Source organism: Neofelis nebulosa, chromosome 16 (genome assembly GCF_028018385.1).
Source record: "Neofelis nebulosa isolate mNeoNeb1 chromosome 16, mNeoNeb1.pri, whole genome shotgun sequence".
Taxonomy (NCBI): Eukaryota; Metazoa; Chordata; class Mammalia; order Carnivora; family Felidae; genus Neofelis; species Neofelis nebulosa.
Window position 1 is genome coordinate 34,127,080 of NC_080797.1, and position 20,134 is coordinate 34,147,213.

General features: G+C 39.6%; 1 protein-coding gene across 12 annotated transcripts in view; it reads left to right on the top strand.

Moving 5' to 3' along the window:
• The window catches only part of BRCA1 (BRCA1 DNA repair associated), a 60,724-nt gene that overhangs the window by 16,806 nt on the left and 23,784 nt on the right, over positions 1 to 20,134 (top strand). For 6 of the 12 annotated variants that reach the window (XM_058702615.1, XM_058702614.1, XM_058702612.1 and 3 more), the window contains exons 4-12: positions 1,290 to 1,367; positions 2,329 to 2,417; positions 2,985 to 3,124; positions 4,312 to 4,417; positions 5,383 to 5,428; positions 6,845 to 6,921; positions 7,536 to 10,973; positions 11,371 to 11,459; positions 17,046 to 17,217. In XM_058702615.1, the coding sequence (XP_058558598.1) occupies positions 1,290 to 1,367; positions 2,329 to 2,417; positions 2,985 to 3,124; positions 4,312 to 4,417; positions 5,383 to 5,428; positions 6,845 to 6,921; positions 7,536 to 10,973; positions 11,371 to 11,459; positions 17,046 to 17,217 (4,235 nt within the window). The remainder of the gene's footprint in view (positions 1 to 1,289; positions 1,368 to 2,328; positions 2,418 to 2,984; positions 3,125 to 4,311; positions 4,418 to 5,382; positions 5,429 to 6,844; positions 6,922 to 7,535; positions 10,974 to 11,370; positions 11,460 to 17,045; positions 17,218 to 20,134) is intronic. The other 6 variants (XM_058702619.1, XM_058702621.1, XM_058702616.1 and 3 more) reach the window with 3 other exon arrangements.

Genomic DNA, 20,134 nt, shown 5'->3' on the forward strand with positions numbered 1-20,134 from the left:
ATCTCATTGTGGCTTTGATTTGCATTCTTCTAATGGCTAATAATATTGAACATCTTTTCATGTGCTTATTGACTGTTTGTATATCTCCTTTGGAGATAATGTCTATTCAAATCCTTTGCCAATTTTTCAGTTGGGTTATTTCTGTGTTTATTATTGAGTTGTAAGAGTTCTTTGTATATCCTGAATACAAGTCTCTTAACAGATAAAAGATTTGCAAATATTTTCTCCCATTTTGTGAATTGGCCTTTCACTTTCTTCATGGTATTTGTAGCACAAAAGTTTTTAAGTTTCATACAGTCCAGTGTATCTGGACATTTTCTTTGTTTATTTGTGTATTTAAGAAATCATTGCTGGGACGTGCGGGTGGCTCAGTCGCCTGGGTGGCTTAGATCTCATGGTTGTGAGATCGAGTCCTGTGTCAGGCTTCACACCCAGTGTGGAGCCTGCTTAAGATTCTCTCTCTCTCTCTCTCTCTCTCTCTCTCTCTCTCTCTCTCTTTCACCCTCTCTCCCCCTCAGCCCCTCCCCTGCTCACATGCACAAGCTCGCTCTCGTGCTTTCTCTCAAAAAAAGAAAGAAATCATTGCTTAACCCAAGGTCATAAAGATTTATAGTTTTAGTTCTCACATTTAATTCTGTGATCCATTTGAATTAATTTTTTTGTATTATATATTAGGAGTTTAGCTTCTTCTTTTTGCATGTGAATATTTAGTTGTCCTAGCACTATTTGTTGGTATTTGTTGACTGTTTTTTTTTTTTTTCTATTTAATTGTCTTGGTGAAAATCATTGTTGAAAATCAATTGACCTTAGCTACATGGGTTTTTCTGTACTCTCAATTCTGTTTCATCGATATATATGTCTGTCCTTATGCCAATATCACACTGTCTTGATTTACTATAGCTTTGTAGCGATGTGCTCAGTTTTTAAACTAATTACAATTGTTTTAAACTATTTACCACTTATATCTATGCAGCATGATGTAATTATGAATATATCACTAAATATGCCATATTAACTTTTTAATATGTTTTATTTGATCATAACAGCAAGCCATATGCATGTAAGTTCAGTTTTCATAGATCGTTGCTTATGTAGTTTGGTTTTCTGCTTATGCAGCATCTAAAAACAATTAAAGAAAGCCATTGGTTGTAATTCACCTGCCATTACCTTGAAAATGGCTCTTAAGGGCAGTGGTGAGATTATCTTTTCATGGCTGTTTGCCTTTTGAGTACTCTCTGTACAAAAAAAAAGTAACTTGAAGTGTTCTTTTCATTCCTTATAATTTATAGATTTTGTATGCTGAAACTTCTCAACCAGAGGAAAGGGCCTTCACAGTGTCCTTTGTGTAAGAATGATATAACCAAAAGGTATCTGATTTGGGCAGTGATGGGAGGTTGGATGCAACAACAGTAGGGAAAAGTAGAAATTCCTTAATAATATATTGGTGTTCCTGTCAAACTATTCATCACTAGAAAAATGTACAAATGGATATTCAGCTGACAGAATAAATTATTTCTAAAGTCATTTTCTTGAAAGTTTTATTGTATATCTGTCTTATAAAGGTATTAGGAATTCATTGCCTCTTTCTAATGCTTCTGAATGGCACAAGAACTTGTAGTCTTATCTAAAGTGGGACTATATCATTTTGCCCTCATTGTCTCCTGGTCCTGCTTTTATTTTTCTTGCATTTGTTTCCACTTAATTATTTACGCACACACAGTGTGTTTACATATTGTGGGTCCCTCTGGTCAGAATGTAAGTTCTTTTGGGGCACTGGCTTTTTCTGTCTCAGTCAACACTGTTTTTTCAGTGTTTGGCACATAGTAGTCACAGAGATATTTAAATAAATGAATTATATTGCCCTACAACTTTCCTAAACCAAAATCTCTCTTCGGACATTATCATCTGTGCTTTTGAAATAACGTCATCATCATTTCACAGAAATCCTTGAAAGCTCAAATTAGGAGGTTGAGTGGATGAGGTTCAAGTGTTAAGAATGGGAAGTTCTCTATGCAGTAGACTTATATCTACTATGGATTCAGAGTACTATTATTTTAGATAGCTATAGGCTTTTGATAGGCTTGAATGGCCAAAGAGAGAGAGAGAGAGAGAGAGAGAGAGAGAAGAACAACCGATACTGCTACGTACCTTCTGATGTGGGTGATGTTTGATTATACTGTAATGTCACTAATAGCTGTATTCTCTGAATATAATTTTTCTACTGTTGCTACATTTACTTTATTTGTTTACATGTCTTTCCTTATTTTAGTGTCCTTTAAAAGTTGATCATCCTTTGTTGAGTATGTTTCTCAATCAATTTAATTTCAGAAGCCTACAGGAAAGTACAAGATTTAGTCAACTTGTTGAAGAGCTGTTGAACATCATTCATGCTTTTGAGCTTGACACAGGATTGCAGTGTAAGTGTTGCATAGCCCTAGGGGCCAGTTCTCAAGTGGTTGTCCATTAAAACTCGGGAAGTTTTCACAATTATTTTCTGTGAATAAGCAATAAGATCTTTTGGTCTAGGTTAACTTTAAATCTTTATCTGTTGATTTATTTTTTAAATTATTCCCACTGGTCTCACCCCTTATTTTATAGGTTCTGAGATGTGCATTTTTCACATTTCACATCTCCCAAATTGGGAGCAATTTACCACCTGTGGTGTGTTGGTGCTTAATGTAATGTGTTTTCTAAGTGGTACAGAAAATAATGGTGCATATTGCATTGTTGGCATCTTAGATTTAGGGAAATATGGTATTAATAGGTAAATTTGTTAGTATTGAGGTAGGGAAAAAAGATTAGAAATAACTTTGACAGTCTGTGTGTTTCCTAGGAGAATTTCCAGAGTTGATTAAAAAAATGATAGGTAGTCTTTAATGCATTGTCTTAACAAAACAGTATATACAGAATTTCTCTTGGTTCTTTGATACAATTACTATATTTTTTCTAACTACAAAAATAACATTTTCCTTTCTAATTCACAGTTGCAAACAGCTATAACTTTTCAAAAAAGGAAAATAACTCTCCTGAGCATCTGAAGGAGGAGGTTTCTATTATCCAAAGTATGGGTTATCGAAACCGTGCTAAAAGACTTCGACAGAGTGAACCTGAAAACCCTAGCTTGGTAAAGCCATTTTCATTTATTCTAGTAACATCTGTTTATTGAGCGTTGTGAATTAGTGAAGGTGCTAGATGCTTGTGGATTTACATAAAAAGTCAGTAAACAAGGTAAGATGGTAAATTAAGTGGTTGGTCAAGAGTTAGAAGAGCCAAGAGAAGGTCTTTATACCTAGTGTGGGCAAGAGAGACCTTCTGGGCCCTTCCCCTGCTTTAGTGCTTTATCCATTCTGATGCTTGTCTAAATTAGCCGCAAGGTCACTGATGGTTTTAAGTTTTAAGCTTGCTAGTTTTTTTTTTTTTTTCTAATATTTATTTATTTAGTTTGAGAGAGAGAAAGAGAATGGGGCAGAGGGAGAGGGAGAGAGGGAATCCCAAGCAGGCTGTGCTCTAACAGTGCAGAGCCTACGCGGGGCTTAATCTCACAAATCAGGAGATCATGACCTGAGCCAAAACTGAGTCAGACGCTTAACCGACTGAACTACCCAGGCACCCTACTCGCTAGTTTTTAAAATAACCATCTTACAGTAATTCTCCAGGCATGAGGAAGTATGTCCTAATTTGTTTCCTTTGAAAAGTTGCCTGGAAAAAAAATCAGTTTTTACCATTTGAAAATTACTTCAATTTAAAAGATGCAATTGTCAGAGAAAATGCAGTGATTTGCTCTGTTGTTGCTTGTATATGAATGAATAATGTAGATCTTAAAGTAATAGTTCTCATGGTACCAGCATTCATTTTTTAGTAGATGTTTAAGGACTCAAAAAGAAGGAAACCTTCATCAGAATAATGTTGGAGTTTTAAATATTCTTACCCATTCTGAATGTTCTTAGGATTGCTGGGTTTTTATTCATAACCCTGTTATCAGATATGATTGGGGATGTGTACTAAATGAAGTTCATTCCCTTTCTATGCTATAATATAAAGTATTAGATTCAAAATCTGTTTTTCTTTACTTCAAAAAATCACATAGATAAAACATTCAGTTTAGAGAAGTTTAAAACAACAGAGAGAGGAAAAAATACTCAAACCACACATAACTCGTACATTTTGATGTGCAATTTGCCAAGTGTTTTTTTCCAGGTGTCATATGTTAGCTAATTATGATCGTCTATTTTGTCCATGGCCTGGAGTTTCTCTTTAAGAAAAGAAACACAGGACTGGCCAACAAATAGTTGATCATTCTTTACTGCTTAGCAGGAAACCAGTCTTAGTGTCCAACTCTCTAACTTTGGAATTGTGAGATCTCTGAGGACAAAGCAGCAGATACAACCACAGAATAAGTCTGTCTACATTGAATTGGGTAAGAGACACAGATTTTGTAAATTTAGAATAATAGTTGCTGGATTATTTGTCTTATAGTTATACCAAATCCTCATAATTTGTACGATGGCAGGGAGCTTTGGAAAGTGAAAATAAAATATTATTTTTCCAGCCTTATGGTGTGTTCTAAATAATGTAAAAGATGCAGCTCTCACCTTGAAGACTCTTATTTTATAAAAAGAGCAAAAGGAAGGCTGTCTAGCATGTGTAAATATGCTTTGGAAGGATGGAGAGTAGGGATAAGAAATAACCTAATGGGATGGCCACAGCATTTAGAGGGATCCAAGATACATTGTACTAGGTTAGGAAGACTTTTAAGAAGCCAAGCTCAGTTCAAACAGGTCTCTGATTGTCTTATCTTTTAGAACGTTTTTATAATTGGAAAGAATGACCGGTCGTCTTTGGGCTCCCAAACACCACTGTATGTTTACCATCACACTTACCAGATTCTCTTGAAATTACTTGTAAATCTTTTCCCGTCTTAGGATCATAAGTTCCAAGACAACAGATGTTGTGTCATAAAAATAAACAAAATAACTATAATAGTGAATATTTAGGACCACTTATGTGGTCTAGGCACTGTTGGGCTTTATTTGTATAACTCATTTAAAATGCATGACAAACTTCTGAGGTTGTTAATATTATTATACTTATTTTACACATGAGGAAATAAAGGCACACAGAAGTGAAGACATTTTGCCAAGATAACAAAACTAGCAAGGGGCAGAGCTGTGATTCAACCTTAGGAATTCTGGTGTCAGATCCTGTGTTTGTAACTACGTCTCTGTGTTGGCTGCCATATGTATCATTGTGCTTGCAAATTTTGTGTATAGTGAGTGTGCAGTAATATTTCTTGAATATCTGTTTTGCAACAAGTACATTTATTGAGTTTAGCCCTTTTAATAAAAATCCTTTTATTGATTGGTCATCTGGGGAATTTTTTAGGATCTGATTCTTCTGAAGATACAGTGAATAAGGCAAGTTATTTCAGGTGAGTTGAAGAGAGCCTTTGTCTATGAAGCCGGCATTTTTGTGTTTGTTTAATTAGTATTAAGGATTGGTGTTTCGATTAGGATCATAGCATTGGAATAGACCTTGATGGTTGTTTGTTTTTATAGTTGAGAAAGCCTATCTTAGTAGAGTTTAAAATAACAGAACTCCAATCAAACTTGCTTCCAGCCCATGGTCATGTCTAACTTAGTTCCTTGAACAGTAGTATTGACACAGTGGTAATTTTGGCTCATGAAAATACTAAAGGACTTAATTTTCAATTCTTTTTCTCTTCCTTAATTCCATCTATCCCTCAAGCTTTGTCTACATCAGTTCTACAGTAATCTACAAGCCACCCCAATTGGGTTACCTGTCAAATTACTTTCCTTAGGAATTATTGCCTGACTCTAAGATCTGTGGTGGCTTTGGTGATCTATGGTGATTGTCATTGCTAATCAGATCTTGTTTACGAATGACTTTTTCCTAATCTCTCAAGTGGGAGGAAATGATTTTTAGTTGGAAAAGAAGCACAGAGGCAGTGTTGCATTCTATTGGAGTGTCTACTCCATCCCAGTGCTCTCTTTGTTTAAATATCTTTGCTCTTGCGTTCTCAATAAGATACACTTAAAAAAAAATTTTTTTTTAACATTTATTCTTTTTTTTTTTTTTTTTTAGTTTTTTTTTTTAACATTTATTTTTGAGACAGAGAGAGACAGAGCATGAACGGGGGGAGGGGCAGAGAGAGAGGGAGACACAGAATCCGAAGCAGGCTCCAGGCTCCGAGCCATCAGCCCAGAGCCCAACGCTGGGCTCGAACTCATGGACCGCGAGATCATGACCTGAGTTGAAGTCGGATGCTTAACCGACTGAGCCACCCAGGCGCCCCTATTCATTTTCTTTGAGAGACAGAGCACGAGCAAGGGAGGGGCAGAAAGAGATGGAGACACAGAATCTGTAGCAGGCTCCAGGCTCTGAGCTGTCAGCACAGAGCCCGACACAGGGCTTGAACTTGTGAACCGTGAGATCATGACCTGAGCCAAAGTCGGACACTTAACCAACTGAGCCACCCAGGTGCCCCTCATTAACATACACTTTTAAATTTCATTGGTATTTTTCTCTACCATCTTTTGGCTGTTGTTCGGCTACCATTTAAATTTTGGTTCTCTTTTGCACATCCGTAAAGCAATGTATCCACACTACTCTGATTTTTGTGAATGTGTTTCCTTCTTTAGTCTTTGACCATTTCACTATAACTGGAAGTTACTAAAGGAAAGAGCAAATTTCAGAAAGTGAATTAAATTGATCAGCTTATTGCAATAGTACCTAGAGGAGCTAAAATACTTGATCTTGCTCATTTGACAACTCTGTGAGCATGTAACTAGCATTTCGCATTAAGGCTTCTATCTCTTCTCTATAGTGTGGGAGATGACGAATTGTTAGGAATCACCCCTCAAGGAGCCAGAGCTGAAGCCAGTTTGAATCCTGCAAAAAAGGGTAATGACAAGTCTTCCCAACTTAATGGGCAATGAAGAGAGAATGGGTGGATTCAGTACTGTAATTAGATTATTCTGAAGACCATTTGGGACATTTATAATTCACAACATCTCTTGGCAGAGTTAGAATATCTTTCTTTTTCAAATGTCATGGTACAGCCTGATCTATTTCAATGGCACTAGACTGATGTGATTATAATAGTAGCCTGTGTAACTGATTGTTGCCTTTTACTTTTAATTGATATGTTTATATTTCATCTTTTGTATACTGGTATTTAAATAGAGTATGAATCTGAAGATAGAGCACTGTATGTCTGATGCCCAGTCTGCTTTAAGTTCATTGTCAGAGGTTACAGAAGTAGGAGGTATGTTTTATGAATAAGGGGAATTCTGAAATTAAAATTTTAAGTATCTTGAGTGGAAATAAGGAGAATCTAGATAAATAGAAATTCTGGGAAAGGGCATGAGCTACATCTTCAGTGTATTTGGTGGTTTATGAGGTTAGTTTCTCTAAAAATAGCCAGTTGCTTTATTTCTATCCTGCAAGTTGTATGAAGGACATTATTTTTTCATGATAATTCAGTTTTTAAGCACCTTGTTTTTGTATACTTTCAGCCTCTTGTGAATTTTCTGAGGAGATAACAAATATTGAACATCGTCAACCCAGTAATAAAGATTTGACCACCACTGAGAAGCATGCAACTGAAAAACATCCAGAAAAGTATCAGGGTATTTCTGTTTCAAACTTGCATGTGGAGCCATGTGCCACAAATACTCATGCCAGCTCATTACAGCATGAGAACAGCAGTTTATTACTCACTAAAGACAGAATGAATGTAGAAAAGGCTGAATTCTGTAATGAAAGCAAACAGCCTGGCGTAGCAAGGAGCCAACAGAGCAGATGGGCTGAAAGTAAGGAAACACGTAATGATAGGCAGACTCCCAGCACAGAGAAAAAGGTAGTTCTGAATGCTGATCCCCTGTGTAGGAGAAAACTGAGTAAGCAGAAATCTCCATGCTCTGACAGTCCTAGAGATTCCCAAGATGTACCTTGGATAACACTGAATAGTAGCATACAGAAAGTTAATGAGTGGTTTTCCAGAAGTGATGAAATGTTAACTTCTGATGACTCACATGATGGGGGATCTGAATCGAATCCTGGAGTAGCTGGTCCAGTAGAAGTTCCAAATGAAGTGGATGGATATTCTGGTTCTTCTGAGAAAATAGACTTAATGGCCAGTGATCCTCATGATGCTTTGATATGTGAAAGTGAAAGAGTCCACACCAAACCAGTAGAGAGTAATATTGAAGATAAAATATTTGGGAAAACCTATCGGAGGAAGGCAAGCCTTCCTAACTTGAGCCACACAAGTGAAGATCTCATTATAGGAGCATGTGCTATAGAACCTCAGATAACACAAGCCCATCCCCTCACAAATAAAACAAAGCGTAAAAGGAGATCTACAGCAGGCCTTCATCCTGAGGATTTTATCAAGAAAGTAGATTTGGCCACTGTTCAAAAGACTCCTGAAAAGCTAATTGAGGGAACTGATCGAATAGGGCAAAATGGTCATGTGATGAATATAACAAATAATGGTCCTGAGAATGGGACAAAAGGTGATTATGTTCAGAAAGAGAAAAATGCTAAGCCAACAGAATCATTGGAAAAAGAATCTGCTTTTAGAACCAAAGCTGAACCAATAAGCAGCAGTATAAGTAATATGGAATCAGAATTAAATAGCCACAGTTCAAGGGCACCTAAGGAGAACAGGCTGAGGAGGAAGTCCTCTACCAGGCACATGCGTGCGCTGGAATTAGTAGTCAATAGAAATCCAAGCCCACCTGATCATACCGAACTACAGATTGATAGCTGTTCTAGCAGTGAAGAGATGGTGAAAAGAAAAAGTTCGGAACAAATGCTAGTCAGACACAGCAAAACACTTCAACTCGTGGAAAATAAAGAACCTGCACCTGGAGCCAAGAAGCGTAACAAGCCAAATGAACAAATAAATAAAAGACTTGCCAGTAACACTTTTCCAGAGCTAAATTTAACAAACATACCTGGGGTTTTTACTAACTGTTCAAGTTCTAATACACTTCAAGAGTTTGTCAACCCTGGCATTCAAAGAGAAGAACTAGAAGAGAGCCGAGGAACGATTCACGTGTCTGATGGGACCAGAGATCCCAAAGAGCTGGTATCGAGTGGAGGAAGAAGTTTGCAAACTGAAAGATCTATAGAGAGTACCAGTATTTCATTGGTACCTGATGCCGATTATGGCACTCAGGATAGTATCTCATTACTGGAAGCTGACACCCTAGGGAAGGCAAAAACAGCACCAAATCAACATGTGAGTCTGTGTGCAGTAATTGAAAACCCCGAGGAAGCTATCCATGGTTGTTCCAAAGATACTAGAAATGGCACAGAGGGTTTTACAGATCCTCTGAGACGTGAAGATAACCATACTCAGGAGACAAGTATAGAAATGGAAGAGAATGAACTTGATACGCAGTATTTATACAATACGTTCAAGGTTTCAAAACGTCAGTCATTTGCTCTGTTTTCAAATCCAGGAAATCCAGAAAAGGAATGTGCTACAGTCTGGGCCCGTTCCACATCCTTAAGGAAACAAAGTCCAAAAGTCGCTCTTGAATATGAACAAAAAGAAGAAAATCAGGGAAAGAAACAGTCTGAAATCAAGCACGTGCAGGCAGTCCGTGCAACTGCAGGCTTTTCTGCAGTCAGTCAGAAAGTGGAGAAGCCAGGTGATTATGCCAAATGTAGCATAAAAGGAGTCCCTGGCCTCTGTCAGTCATCTCAGTTCAGAGGCAATGAAACTGAACTCTTTATTGCAAATAACCATGACATTTCAAAAAATCCTTATCATATACCACCACTTTCTCCCATCAGATCATCTGTTAATGCTGTATGTAAGAAAAACCTGTCAGAGGAAAAGTTTGAGCAGCGTTCAATGTCACCTGAAAGAGCAGTGGGAAATGAGAGCGTCATTCAAAGTACAGTGAGCACAATTAGCCAAAATAACATTAGAGAAAACACTTTTAAAGAAGTTAGCTCAAGCAGTGTTAATGAAGTAGGTTCCAGTGCTAATGAAGTAGGCTCTAGCATTAATGAAGTAGGTTCCAGTGGTGAAAACATTCAAACAGAACTGGGTAGAAACCGAGGACCTAAGTTAAGTGCTATGCTCAGGTTACGTCTTATGCAACCTGAAGTCTATGAGCAAAGTCTTCCTATAAGTAATTGTAAATGTCCAGAAATGAAAAGGCAAGGAGAAAATGAAGGAGTAGTTCAGTCTGTTAATGCAGATTTTTCTCCATGTCTAATTTCCGATAATGTAGAACAACCTATGGAAAGTAGCCGTGCTTCTCAGGTTTGTTCTGAGACACCCAATGATCTATTAAATGGTGATGAAATAAAGGGAAAAATCAGCTTTGCTGAAAGTGCTAAGGAAAGATCTGCTGTTTTTGGCAAGAGTGTCCAGAAAGGAGAATTCAGAAGGAGCCCTAGCCCTTTAGACCATACACATCTGGCTCAGGGTCACCAAACAGAGACCAGGAAGTTACAGTCCTCAGAAGAGAACGTGTCTAGTGAGGAGGAAGAGCTTCCCTGCTTCCAACACTTACTATTTGGTAAAGCAACCAGTATACCTTCTCAGTCTACCAGCCATAATGCCATTGCCACGGAGGGTCTGTCTAAGAAAACAGGGGCGAACCTAGAATCATTGAAGGATAGCTTACATGACTGCAGTAACCAGGTAACATCAGCAAAGGAGTCCCAGGAACATCACCTTAGTGAGGAAGCGAGGTGTTCCGGTAGCTTATTTTCTTCACAGTGCAGTGCATCGGAAGACTCGGCTGTTAATACAAATACCCAGGATCCTTTCTTGATGTTTGATCCTCCTTCCAAACAAGTGAGGCATCAGTCCAAAAATGTGGACGTTCTGAGTGATGAGGAATTGGTTTCATATGATGATGAAAGGGAACCTGGCCTGGAAGAGGATAATCACGAAGAAGAGCAGAGTGTGGATTCAAACTTAGGTATTGGAACCAGGTTTTTGTGTTTGCCACCATCTGTAGTATAGAAATGAGCTACATGTTGATGCCTTTTGGGAGAGTACAGTTTACAAGTTTACAAGTGCAACTAAAGTAACTGCTTCTTAAACTTTATACGTGTTCCTCCTAAGGTGCCTTTCCTTAAAAGTCCTTTACCCAGCTAGAACATCTTGTCTGTTTGAATGAGATATAATTGTTGGGGGACTTGTTTCTAGTTTTCATTGTTATGATTTCCAATAGGAAATCCAGGTGTCCCAAAACAAGGAATGTAATCATTTTGCATGACATGAAAGTGAAATTTGTCCCACCAATGGGAAGAGAAGGATACGAGTTGCAGTATGTGCTGTTTTTACATCTGAAGCTATTTTTATCATCATTTAAGGTGAAGCGGCATCTGGGTACGAGAGTGAAACAAGCCTCTCTGAAGACTGTTCAGGGGTGTCCTCTCAGAGTGATATTTTAACCACTCAGGTAAAAAGCCTATGTGGATGTGTGTGTGTTGTGTCCTCTGTGTTCAGTAGCATGCACCCAGGCACCCCACGTTCTGACATTTGCTTTATCATGCTTTAGAATTAATGGTATAACAGTTGTATGTGGTACCTTGTCTCCTCAGAGTAGGTAGTAAGCACCTGAACGGAACTCAGGCTGCCTTTTATTTCACACACACACACACACACACACACACCATCTAGTTGACTGCGAAAAATACATCCTGAATTTAATGAATAAGCTAAACCTTCAAAACAATTTTCCCTAGGGGCGCCTGGGTGGCTCAGTCGGTTAAGTGACTGACCTTGGTTCAGGTTATGATCTCACAGTTCGTGAGTTTGAGCCCCATGTCAGGCTGTGTGCTGACAGCTCAGAGCCTGGAGCCTGCTTCAGATTCTGTGTCTCCCTCTCTCTCTACCTCTCCCCTACTCACACTGTCTGTCTGTCTCTCTCTCTCTCTCTCTGTTGAAAATAAATATTTTTTAAAAATATTTTTTAAAAAAAGCAATTTTCCCTATAGCAAAAATATCTATGAAGACACTACTGTATTAAAGAGAGGGGTTTGTTTGTTCTTGTTTCCAAATTGGAGCCCACAGAGTTCTCGTTCTGTTAGAGATGATCTAGCCTTTTGTTGTTTTGTGGAGATTTCTTTTTGTTCTTTCTTTTTAAATCTGCTAGTTGTTCTTTGCTGCCTGTAAGTCCTCTTTTTTCTTTGAAAAAGAAAGTAACACAATTTTACTTCCTGTATCTCGTGGCCAAGACCAATATTGTGGTTACTTAGGAAGGGGATAGGAGCGTTGTCCTATCTATAACATTTGGTAACATGAATGTTTCAGTACTACAGGCAGAACAGTCTCCTCGAAAAAGTACTCTCTATCACAGTATTTAAAGATTAACACCCATCATACATAAATAAATAAATAAAGATTAACACAACCATCTTCACTGAACAGCTAATAGTAGTTGCCCTTGGAGTGGGGAAACAGATTGGGAGAAGGAGGAGGAAGCCTTATTCTCTGAATGTCCTTTCGTGCCTTGAATTTTATGCCATATGCTCACATTAATTATTTAAAAGATTAAATTCTATGGGTTACCCAGGAATAATTACTATTAACTATTCATGCATATTCTTCCATTTTCCTGTGTATGCACAAAGATAGGTGTGCTCCTTATCTTTAAAAAATACATAATACTCCATGGGGCGCCCAGGTGGCTCAGTCGGTTGGGCGTCCAACTTCAACTCAGGTCATGATCTCACGGTTCGTGAGTTCGAGCCCTGCGTCGGGCTCTGTGCTGACAGCTCGGAGCCTGGAGCCTGCTTCGGATTCTGTGTCTCCCTCTCTGCCGCATCCCCATTCATGCTCTGTCTCTCTCTGTCTTAAAAATAAATAAAAATATTTAAAAAATTTTAAAAATACATAATACTCCACTGTAATGTTTTTTTCTGTCGATGTCATTCAGTTTTCCTCAGTGATTCTTTTTTTTTTTTAATGTTTATTTGTTTTTGAGAGAGACAGAGACAGAGTGTGATGGGGGAGGGGCAGAAAGAGAGGGAGGCACAGAATCTGAAGCAGACTCCAGGCTCTGAACTGTCAGCACAGAGCCTGACGTGGGGTTTGAACCCACAAACTATGAGATCATGACCTGAACCAAAGTCAGAGGCTTAACCAACTGAGCCACCCAGGTGCCCCTCAATGACTCATTTTTATTTATTTTTGAGACAGAGAGAGACAGAGCATGAACGGGGGAGGGGCAGAGAGAGAGGGAGACACAGAATCGGAAACAGGCTCCAGGCTCCGAGCCATCAGCCCAGAGCCTGACGCGGGGCTCGAACTCACGGACCGCGAGATCGTGACCTGGCTGAAGTCGGACGCTTAACCGACTGCGCCACCCAGGCGCCCCTCAATGACTCATTTTTGATTACTATATAGTATTCTGTCCTTTGGGTAAGCCGTGATTTATTTGGCCTATTAATGAATATGAGGGTTTCAAAGTAAGAGACCCAGTTTGCTGTTATGTACAGCACTATAGTAGTATCTTGATAGTAGCTAAAGATTTGCCCGCATCCCCAATGATTTCCTTAATATAAATTCCTACAACTGAAGTTTTTCATCTTTGATACATATTGTTAAATTGTTCTTCAGAAAGATTGAACAAATCCATACTTTTGCAGCCCCTGTAGTACTTGATGGTTCTCACTTCCCTGCACCTTTGCTAAGACCAGGTGGTATCCAGTTTTAAAATCTTCTAATTCTTGGCATTGCTGTGAGGGCTATAGAAAGAAAGGGCTGGTCTTCTGCCCGTTTTCTGTACAGAGCAGATCCCTCTAGGACTGAAACCTGCTGGAGTCAGGAAGAAATCTTTGAGACAGTGGCCTGTTCAGTCTGTTCGTACCTGAGTTGTCACCAATATTCTTCCCGCCCTACAGGATTGCCATGGTGACAAAATGAATGAAAAGACTAAGGAGGCCTTTTCTCTGCAACTCCTAGGTGGATTTGGGGCCCTGTCAAACTTTCACCAGTGCCTTTCACCTTTTTGTCCCTTGTGTTTTAAGGTTGTAGGTTCCAGCTTTTAATTCTCTTGGGCTTAGCAATAGTGCATTAGATTTGACATTCAATAAACTACCCCTTTGTTTTTCATAATCCCGATCTTCTTCCTAGAGATGTGTCTACTTGTTCAAGATTCATTTTGTAAATTGTTTTTATCAAGAATCTTCTCAAAACAGAGCTAGTCAGTTTTCACGGCTAACTGAAATTTAAAGTAACAGACAGGCAAAATGATGGGAGCAGGATCTTTTCCCTCCAGCTGTTTAACAGAACTAAGAAGAAATATATAGGAGATAGAGAAACCTAATTTGGTACCATTTAATTTTTTTTAGCATTTTATTTATTTTTGAGAGACAGAGCACAAGCAGGGGAGAGGTAGAGAGAGAGGGAGATTCAGAATCTGAAGCAGGTTCCAGGCTCTGAGCTGTCAGCACAGAGCCCGACGCAGGGCTCAAACCCACCAACTGTGAGATCATGACCTGAGCCAAAGTCAAACACTTAAGTGACTAAGCCACCTAGGTGCCCTGTTTTTTTTGTTTTTTGTTTTTTTTTTTAATTAAAGACTGATTAACTATACTCATTCATTAGTTCATTTCTGCATTAAACGTTTACTGAGTACTTACTACTTGCTAGGCATTAGGAATACAAAAATGGTTAAGAAGGATTCCACCTATCAAGAAGGGTCCTGGGGTGCCTGGGTGGCTCAAATCGGTTAAGCGTCGACTCTTGATTTCGGCTCAGGTCATGATCTCACCGTTTGTGAGTTTGAGGCTGTCAGCACAGAGTCTGCTTGGGATTCTGCCTTCCTCTCTCTCTGCCCCTCCCCTGTGCTTATGCACGCTCTCTCTCCCTAAAGAATACATAAACATTTAAAAAATTAAAATAAAATTTAAGAAGGGTTCAGTATTCCACTTTTGTATACTAGTGTGTTAGCCAGTGAAGTAGTGAGGGATCATCTGTTCCTGGTAGTAGATGTATTCTTGGTGGGGACTTCTGAAGGGGCCATCTGAGCTGGGCCTTGAAAGATGAGAAGAATTATTCCATGTAGAAAGCGAAGGGAGGCAGCAATCAAGGCAAAGACACAGAGGCACGATATGTCCAGAAAGCACAAAGTTGTCCTGTGTAACTGGAAAACAGGGCATATGGGTGGTTTGGGGAAGTAATAAAAAATCAGAGTGTGAAAGGCCTTTTGAATGCTATGCTTAGGAATTTGGGCTTTATCCTGAGGGCAATAATGAGTTTTAAAGAACTTCCACAGTAATGCAGCTGTATTAAAAGAGATCAGAGTAGCATATTGGGAGTAGAAAAGAAGAATAGGGGTAATTCCAGAAACATTTAAGAATTAGAATTAAAAAAAACAAAAAAAAACAAACCTTCAGTAACCAATTTGGTCTTGGTCTCCCAAATGTGTCTGGGCAATTACCTACAAGGGAATTTAGGTTATAAAGTAATTCCTTTTGGGAAAACCCAAAGGCAAGCTCTCTAATTACAATTCTCCCATTACTATTTTTCCTGATTTTCTAACGTATTTAATGGCAACAGAGAAATTAGATGTGGTCGTCATGGCAGAAGTGACTAATACAGCTTCTGAAGCTTGTCAGATACCTGTGTGTGGTTTCATTCCAGATTTACTGAGGCAGTTCCCATGGCCAGGGTTTGACAGAACTACCCACAAGCACCACGTGGTGGCAATGGCGCTGCTGCAGACTTTGGCAGCAAGGCATCTCGGGGCAGCTGCGGAAGCCTTTGTGACGCTGGGAGCACATTTTCTGGTCATAAACATCTGAAAACTATGAACACAGTGTAGCAGGAGAAAGTAGATGGCTTGTTTTTAGTAGAGGGCAAAGTCATTTTCAAGGATCAGAAGAAAGGGAGGGTCAAACAATCTGTGTTTCCCTGGGGTTTGCTGGCAACCATAGATGTTCCTTCAAATAGTAATGAAGACATGTATTTTTTGGAAGGCTCCTTACTTACCAAATACTTTGCTTATCAAAAACCTAAGACTTAGCAGATACCTTCTTAAAATGGAGAAATAAACATCAGAAGTCCCATAAACAAGAAGAGCCATTATTTTGAATTAAAAACAGTAACAGTCCTTATAGGATTTCCTAAGGTTCTTTCTGCTAAATCCTTCCCTCTAGCGGGTCCTTGTCTGTTGTGATCTCTTGGTACCCTCTCTGGATCCAGAATGGCAACACCACGAGGGCTGTAAGCCCCTAGAACAGTGCCTTGCATGTAATAGATGGTCAGCAAATGGTTGTTGAATGAATAGATAAACCAGTGAATTAACTCTTTGCTCGCTCTTTTGGAAACTAAATGTTCAAAGAATCCCAGAAAAGGAAGAGTCCTCATAAGCCAGAAGGCAGACATTATTATATGGACTAACTCAAATCTCTTGTAAGTCCCACAGCACCAAGTCTGTGAAACATGGCCTGGGTAAAATGTTACAGAATCTTGCTAATTTTAAATATTGAAAGCATTTGAATATTTTGGTTTTTTGCTCCCTAGCTTTATTTTATTTTTTTATTTTTTTTGACGTTTGTTTATTTCTGAGACAGAGCATGAGTGGGGGAGGGGCAGAGAGAGATGGAGACAGCATCTGAAGCAGGCTCCAGGCTCTGAGCTGTCAGCACAGAGCCCGACGCGGGGCTCGAACTCACAAACTGTGAGATCATGACCTGAGCCCAAGTTGGCCGCTCAACTGACTGAGCCACCCAGGCGCCCCATTTGCTCCCTAGCTTTAAGAGAAAATAACCAATGTTGAAAGGGCATCACAATAAAACAAGTCTGTTTGGGAGAGTTTGAGGCATTTTTTCCCTGCTCTGACATCATTCTGAAATAACTTCATGGGCCTTAATTGCAGGAATATGGTTGGATGAAAAGGTGTTCAACCAGAACTCATAATTCCATTCAAGATGGTTTCTGTTTCCATGCTAAAATTAATTGGTGTGACATATTCCTGCTGTCTGGCAAGTTGCTAAAAGAGTGTGACTTTCTTGGTGTCATTTCTTAATGTTTGTAGCAGAGGGATACCATGCAAGACAACCTGATCAAGCTCCAGCAGGAAATGGCCGAACTGGAAGCCGTGTTAGAGCAGCACGAGAGCCAGCCTTCTAATAGCTCCCCTGCCCTCATAACAGATTCTTATGCCCCTGAGGACCTGTTCAATCCGGAACAAAACACATCAGAGAAAGGTTTGTAATATTGGCCAAAGCAAAGTTTTTCCCCTCCCAAAGTGCGGGCCTAACTCCAACATTTTATGTTCTTTGCTCAGCATAGGTTTGCTGAGTCACTCCATGGGTAATTTTATTTTGAGCCTTGGTTCTAGTCCCTGCTCACAACTAATTTGCCTTACAAGGTAACCAGGACAGTCATGAAGTGTCACTGTCTGAGTACCCACAATGAGGAGAGGCTATGGGGAGCCCATAGGAAGCTGAGTGAGTTGGGGGAGATTGGAAATAGGAAACTCCATCATTCTAGAAAACATAAAAAACAAGGCTCATCCCTTATAACAGTGGTGTCAGATCCCAAAGCCCTATTTAATGTGCTTTCCAATTTTGAGAGACAGATGTCCTAGGTGTCAGGAATTGCAACATGATCCACAGAAAGCCTAGTTATGTGGGAGAGTCAGAACTTAACAGTGTTCTAGTGATCAACGAGACCACAAGACCTCTGAGAGAAGGCATTTAGAATAACAAGGCAGGTTGGGATTGATCAGAGCTGACTTCCTGTAAGAAGTGAGCACAGAGCTGAGGAATAATGTGTAAATGAAGGAAAGTGAGATGAAAATTTGAGTTTTTGATTGGAGAGAGCCTTGTGGAAGACAGCACATCGGGCAGGTTTTAAATAGGGGCAGATCTGCAGACACAGAGATGAGAGGCTATGTGCAGGCACGGGTGCCACAGAGGGTGTTGCTGCTTCCGGACTGGCAGGTGTGGTGAGCCCTCCCAAACTGGTCTTCCCCACTGTCTCCATGATACCCACCCAGCTAATTTAGTGTGCAGGTCCCTTCTTTGTCGCTCCTTCCCCAGTCTGGCTGGGGGCCTTAGGGCCTTCCTTTTCATCTTTCTAGGAAATCAAGTCTTAATTCTCCAGAATACTGTGGCTCCGATCCCAGAATGCGCCTTGCAGTATGTTCATGTTCAGGGAGAAACAGTAGCTCATGCATGAGAAGCTGGGAACTCTGTTGCTATGGCAGTGGTTCAAAATGTATTTCCTTAAATGCTTTCTTTGTAACTGTACCTTCATTTAGTTCATCTCCCAGATAACGAAGCCCAAAGTCTCGTCCCCAGCACGGTTCTCTTCTTTGGGGTGCTTTCACTATCTTCAGTCTAAAAACAGACTAGACTTTCCATGTTAATGCACAATGCAGAAAATGTTATTGTCTGGCTTTGAATATGTGTGTAAATCTACTGTCTCCTCTTTGACAGGAGGTGGGGTTGTGCATTTATTTTTTCCTGAAGATCTGCAGATGACATGTTTCTTGTGGCTTGCTTTCTTTCATTTTAAAATTTCATAAATGCTATATTTTTATACATTCTAGTTTACTATGGATTTGAAAACCTTTTTAAAAAAATATTTATTTTTGGGGCGCCTGGGTGGCGCAGTCGGTTAAGCGTCCGACTTCAGCCAGGTCACGATCTCGCGGTCCGGTCCGTGAGTTCGAGCCCCACGTCGGGCTCTGGGCTGACGGCTCGGAGCCTGGAGCCTGTTTCCGATTCTGTGTCTCCCTCTCTCTCTGCCCCTCCCCCGTTCATGCTCTGTCTCTCTCTGTCCCAAAAATAAAAAATAAAAAAATAAAAAAAATTAAAAAAAAATATTTATTTTTGAGAGAGACAGACAGACAGAGGATCTGAAGGAGGCTCTGCACTGACAGCAGAGCCCCATGTGGGACTTGAACTCACACACCATGACATCGTGACCTGAGCCAAAGTCAGGCGCTTAATCAGGTGGATGGGTAAATGTTGAGAGGATAGGATGGAGGAGAGGCTTATGAAAATTTCCTGGCTTGGGACACCTGGGTGGCTCAGTCTGTTGAGCATCCAACTCTTGCTTTTGGCTCAAGTCATGGTCTCATGGTTGTGGGGTCGGGCCCAACATTGGGCTCTGTGCTCAGTGTGGAGCCTGCTTGAGATTCTCTCTCTCTCTCTCTCTCTCTCTCTCTCTCTCTCTCTCTCTCTCTCTCTCTTTCTCTCTCAATTAATTTTTTTAAAGAGTTTAAAGAAAATTTCCTGGCTTAAAAGAAAAAATTCCTTGGGCACCTTGCTGGCTCAGTCAGCAGAGCATGCAACTCTTGATCTCAGAGTTCGGAGTTCAAGCCCCATATTGGATGTAGAGATTACTACGAAAAGAAAAAGAAAAAAGTCCTTTCTCCCAGCTCCACAGAAAGTGTCCTCCATGATCTCTTTGGCATAACTGGAATATGTTGTACAAATTGCTCAAATGCGACTTACTTGATCTTAAATTACTGAGCAATGCTCAGTAAGATCTACCATAAACCACCATGTTTTTTATTGTAACTTTTACCTCTCTGACATTTCCAGCCCCACTTTCCCCTGTTATACTGTTATTTTTTCATAACCTTTATTAGCTTTTAATTATACACAATTTGTTTTGCTTACTGTGTAGAGTTCCTCCTCACCTCCCACTAGAGTGTAGATTCCACAGGGCAGAGAACTCTTAGAACATAATAGTCACTCTGTAAATGTTTTAATTTGCATGATTAAAACCCTGAAACACACCCCAGACTTACTGAAAGGAGATTTCTGGATATGATTTCTGGAATTTTGTGACTTTATTTCTGAAAGAGTATGAGTATCAACTTAATATCAATTCAAGTTTTGTGCCTTTTCTTTTCTTAAATTGGTGTGAGATGAACTGAAATTCAAGCGAGCTTCTTGATCCTGGGAAGGGTATTTTGTTTACCTTTAGCTGTACTGACATCTTTTTTAATAGACTTTTTATTTTTGAATAGTTTTAGGCTTACAGAAAAATAGCAATAATAGTACAGAGAGTTCCTGCAGGAATTCTGCCCCTTATCTAGTTTCCGTTTCCCCTAATGTTGTCATCCTACATTATATGGTGCTTTTATCAGACCTAAGAAGCCAACAT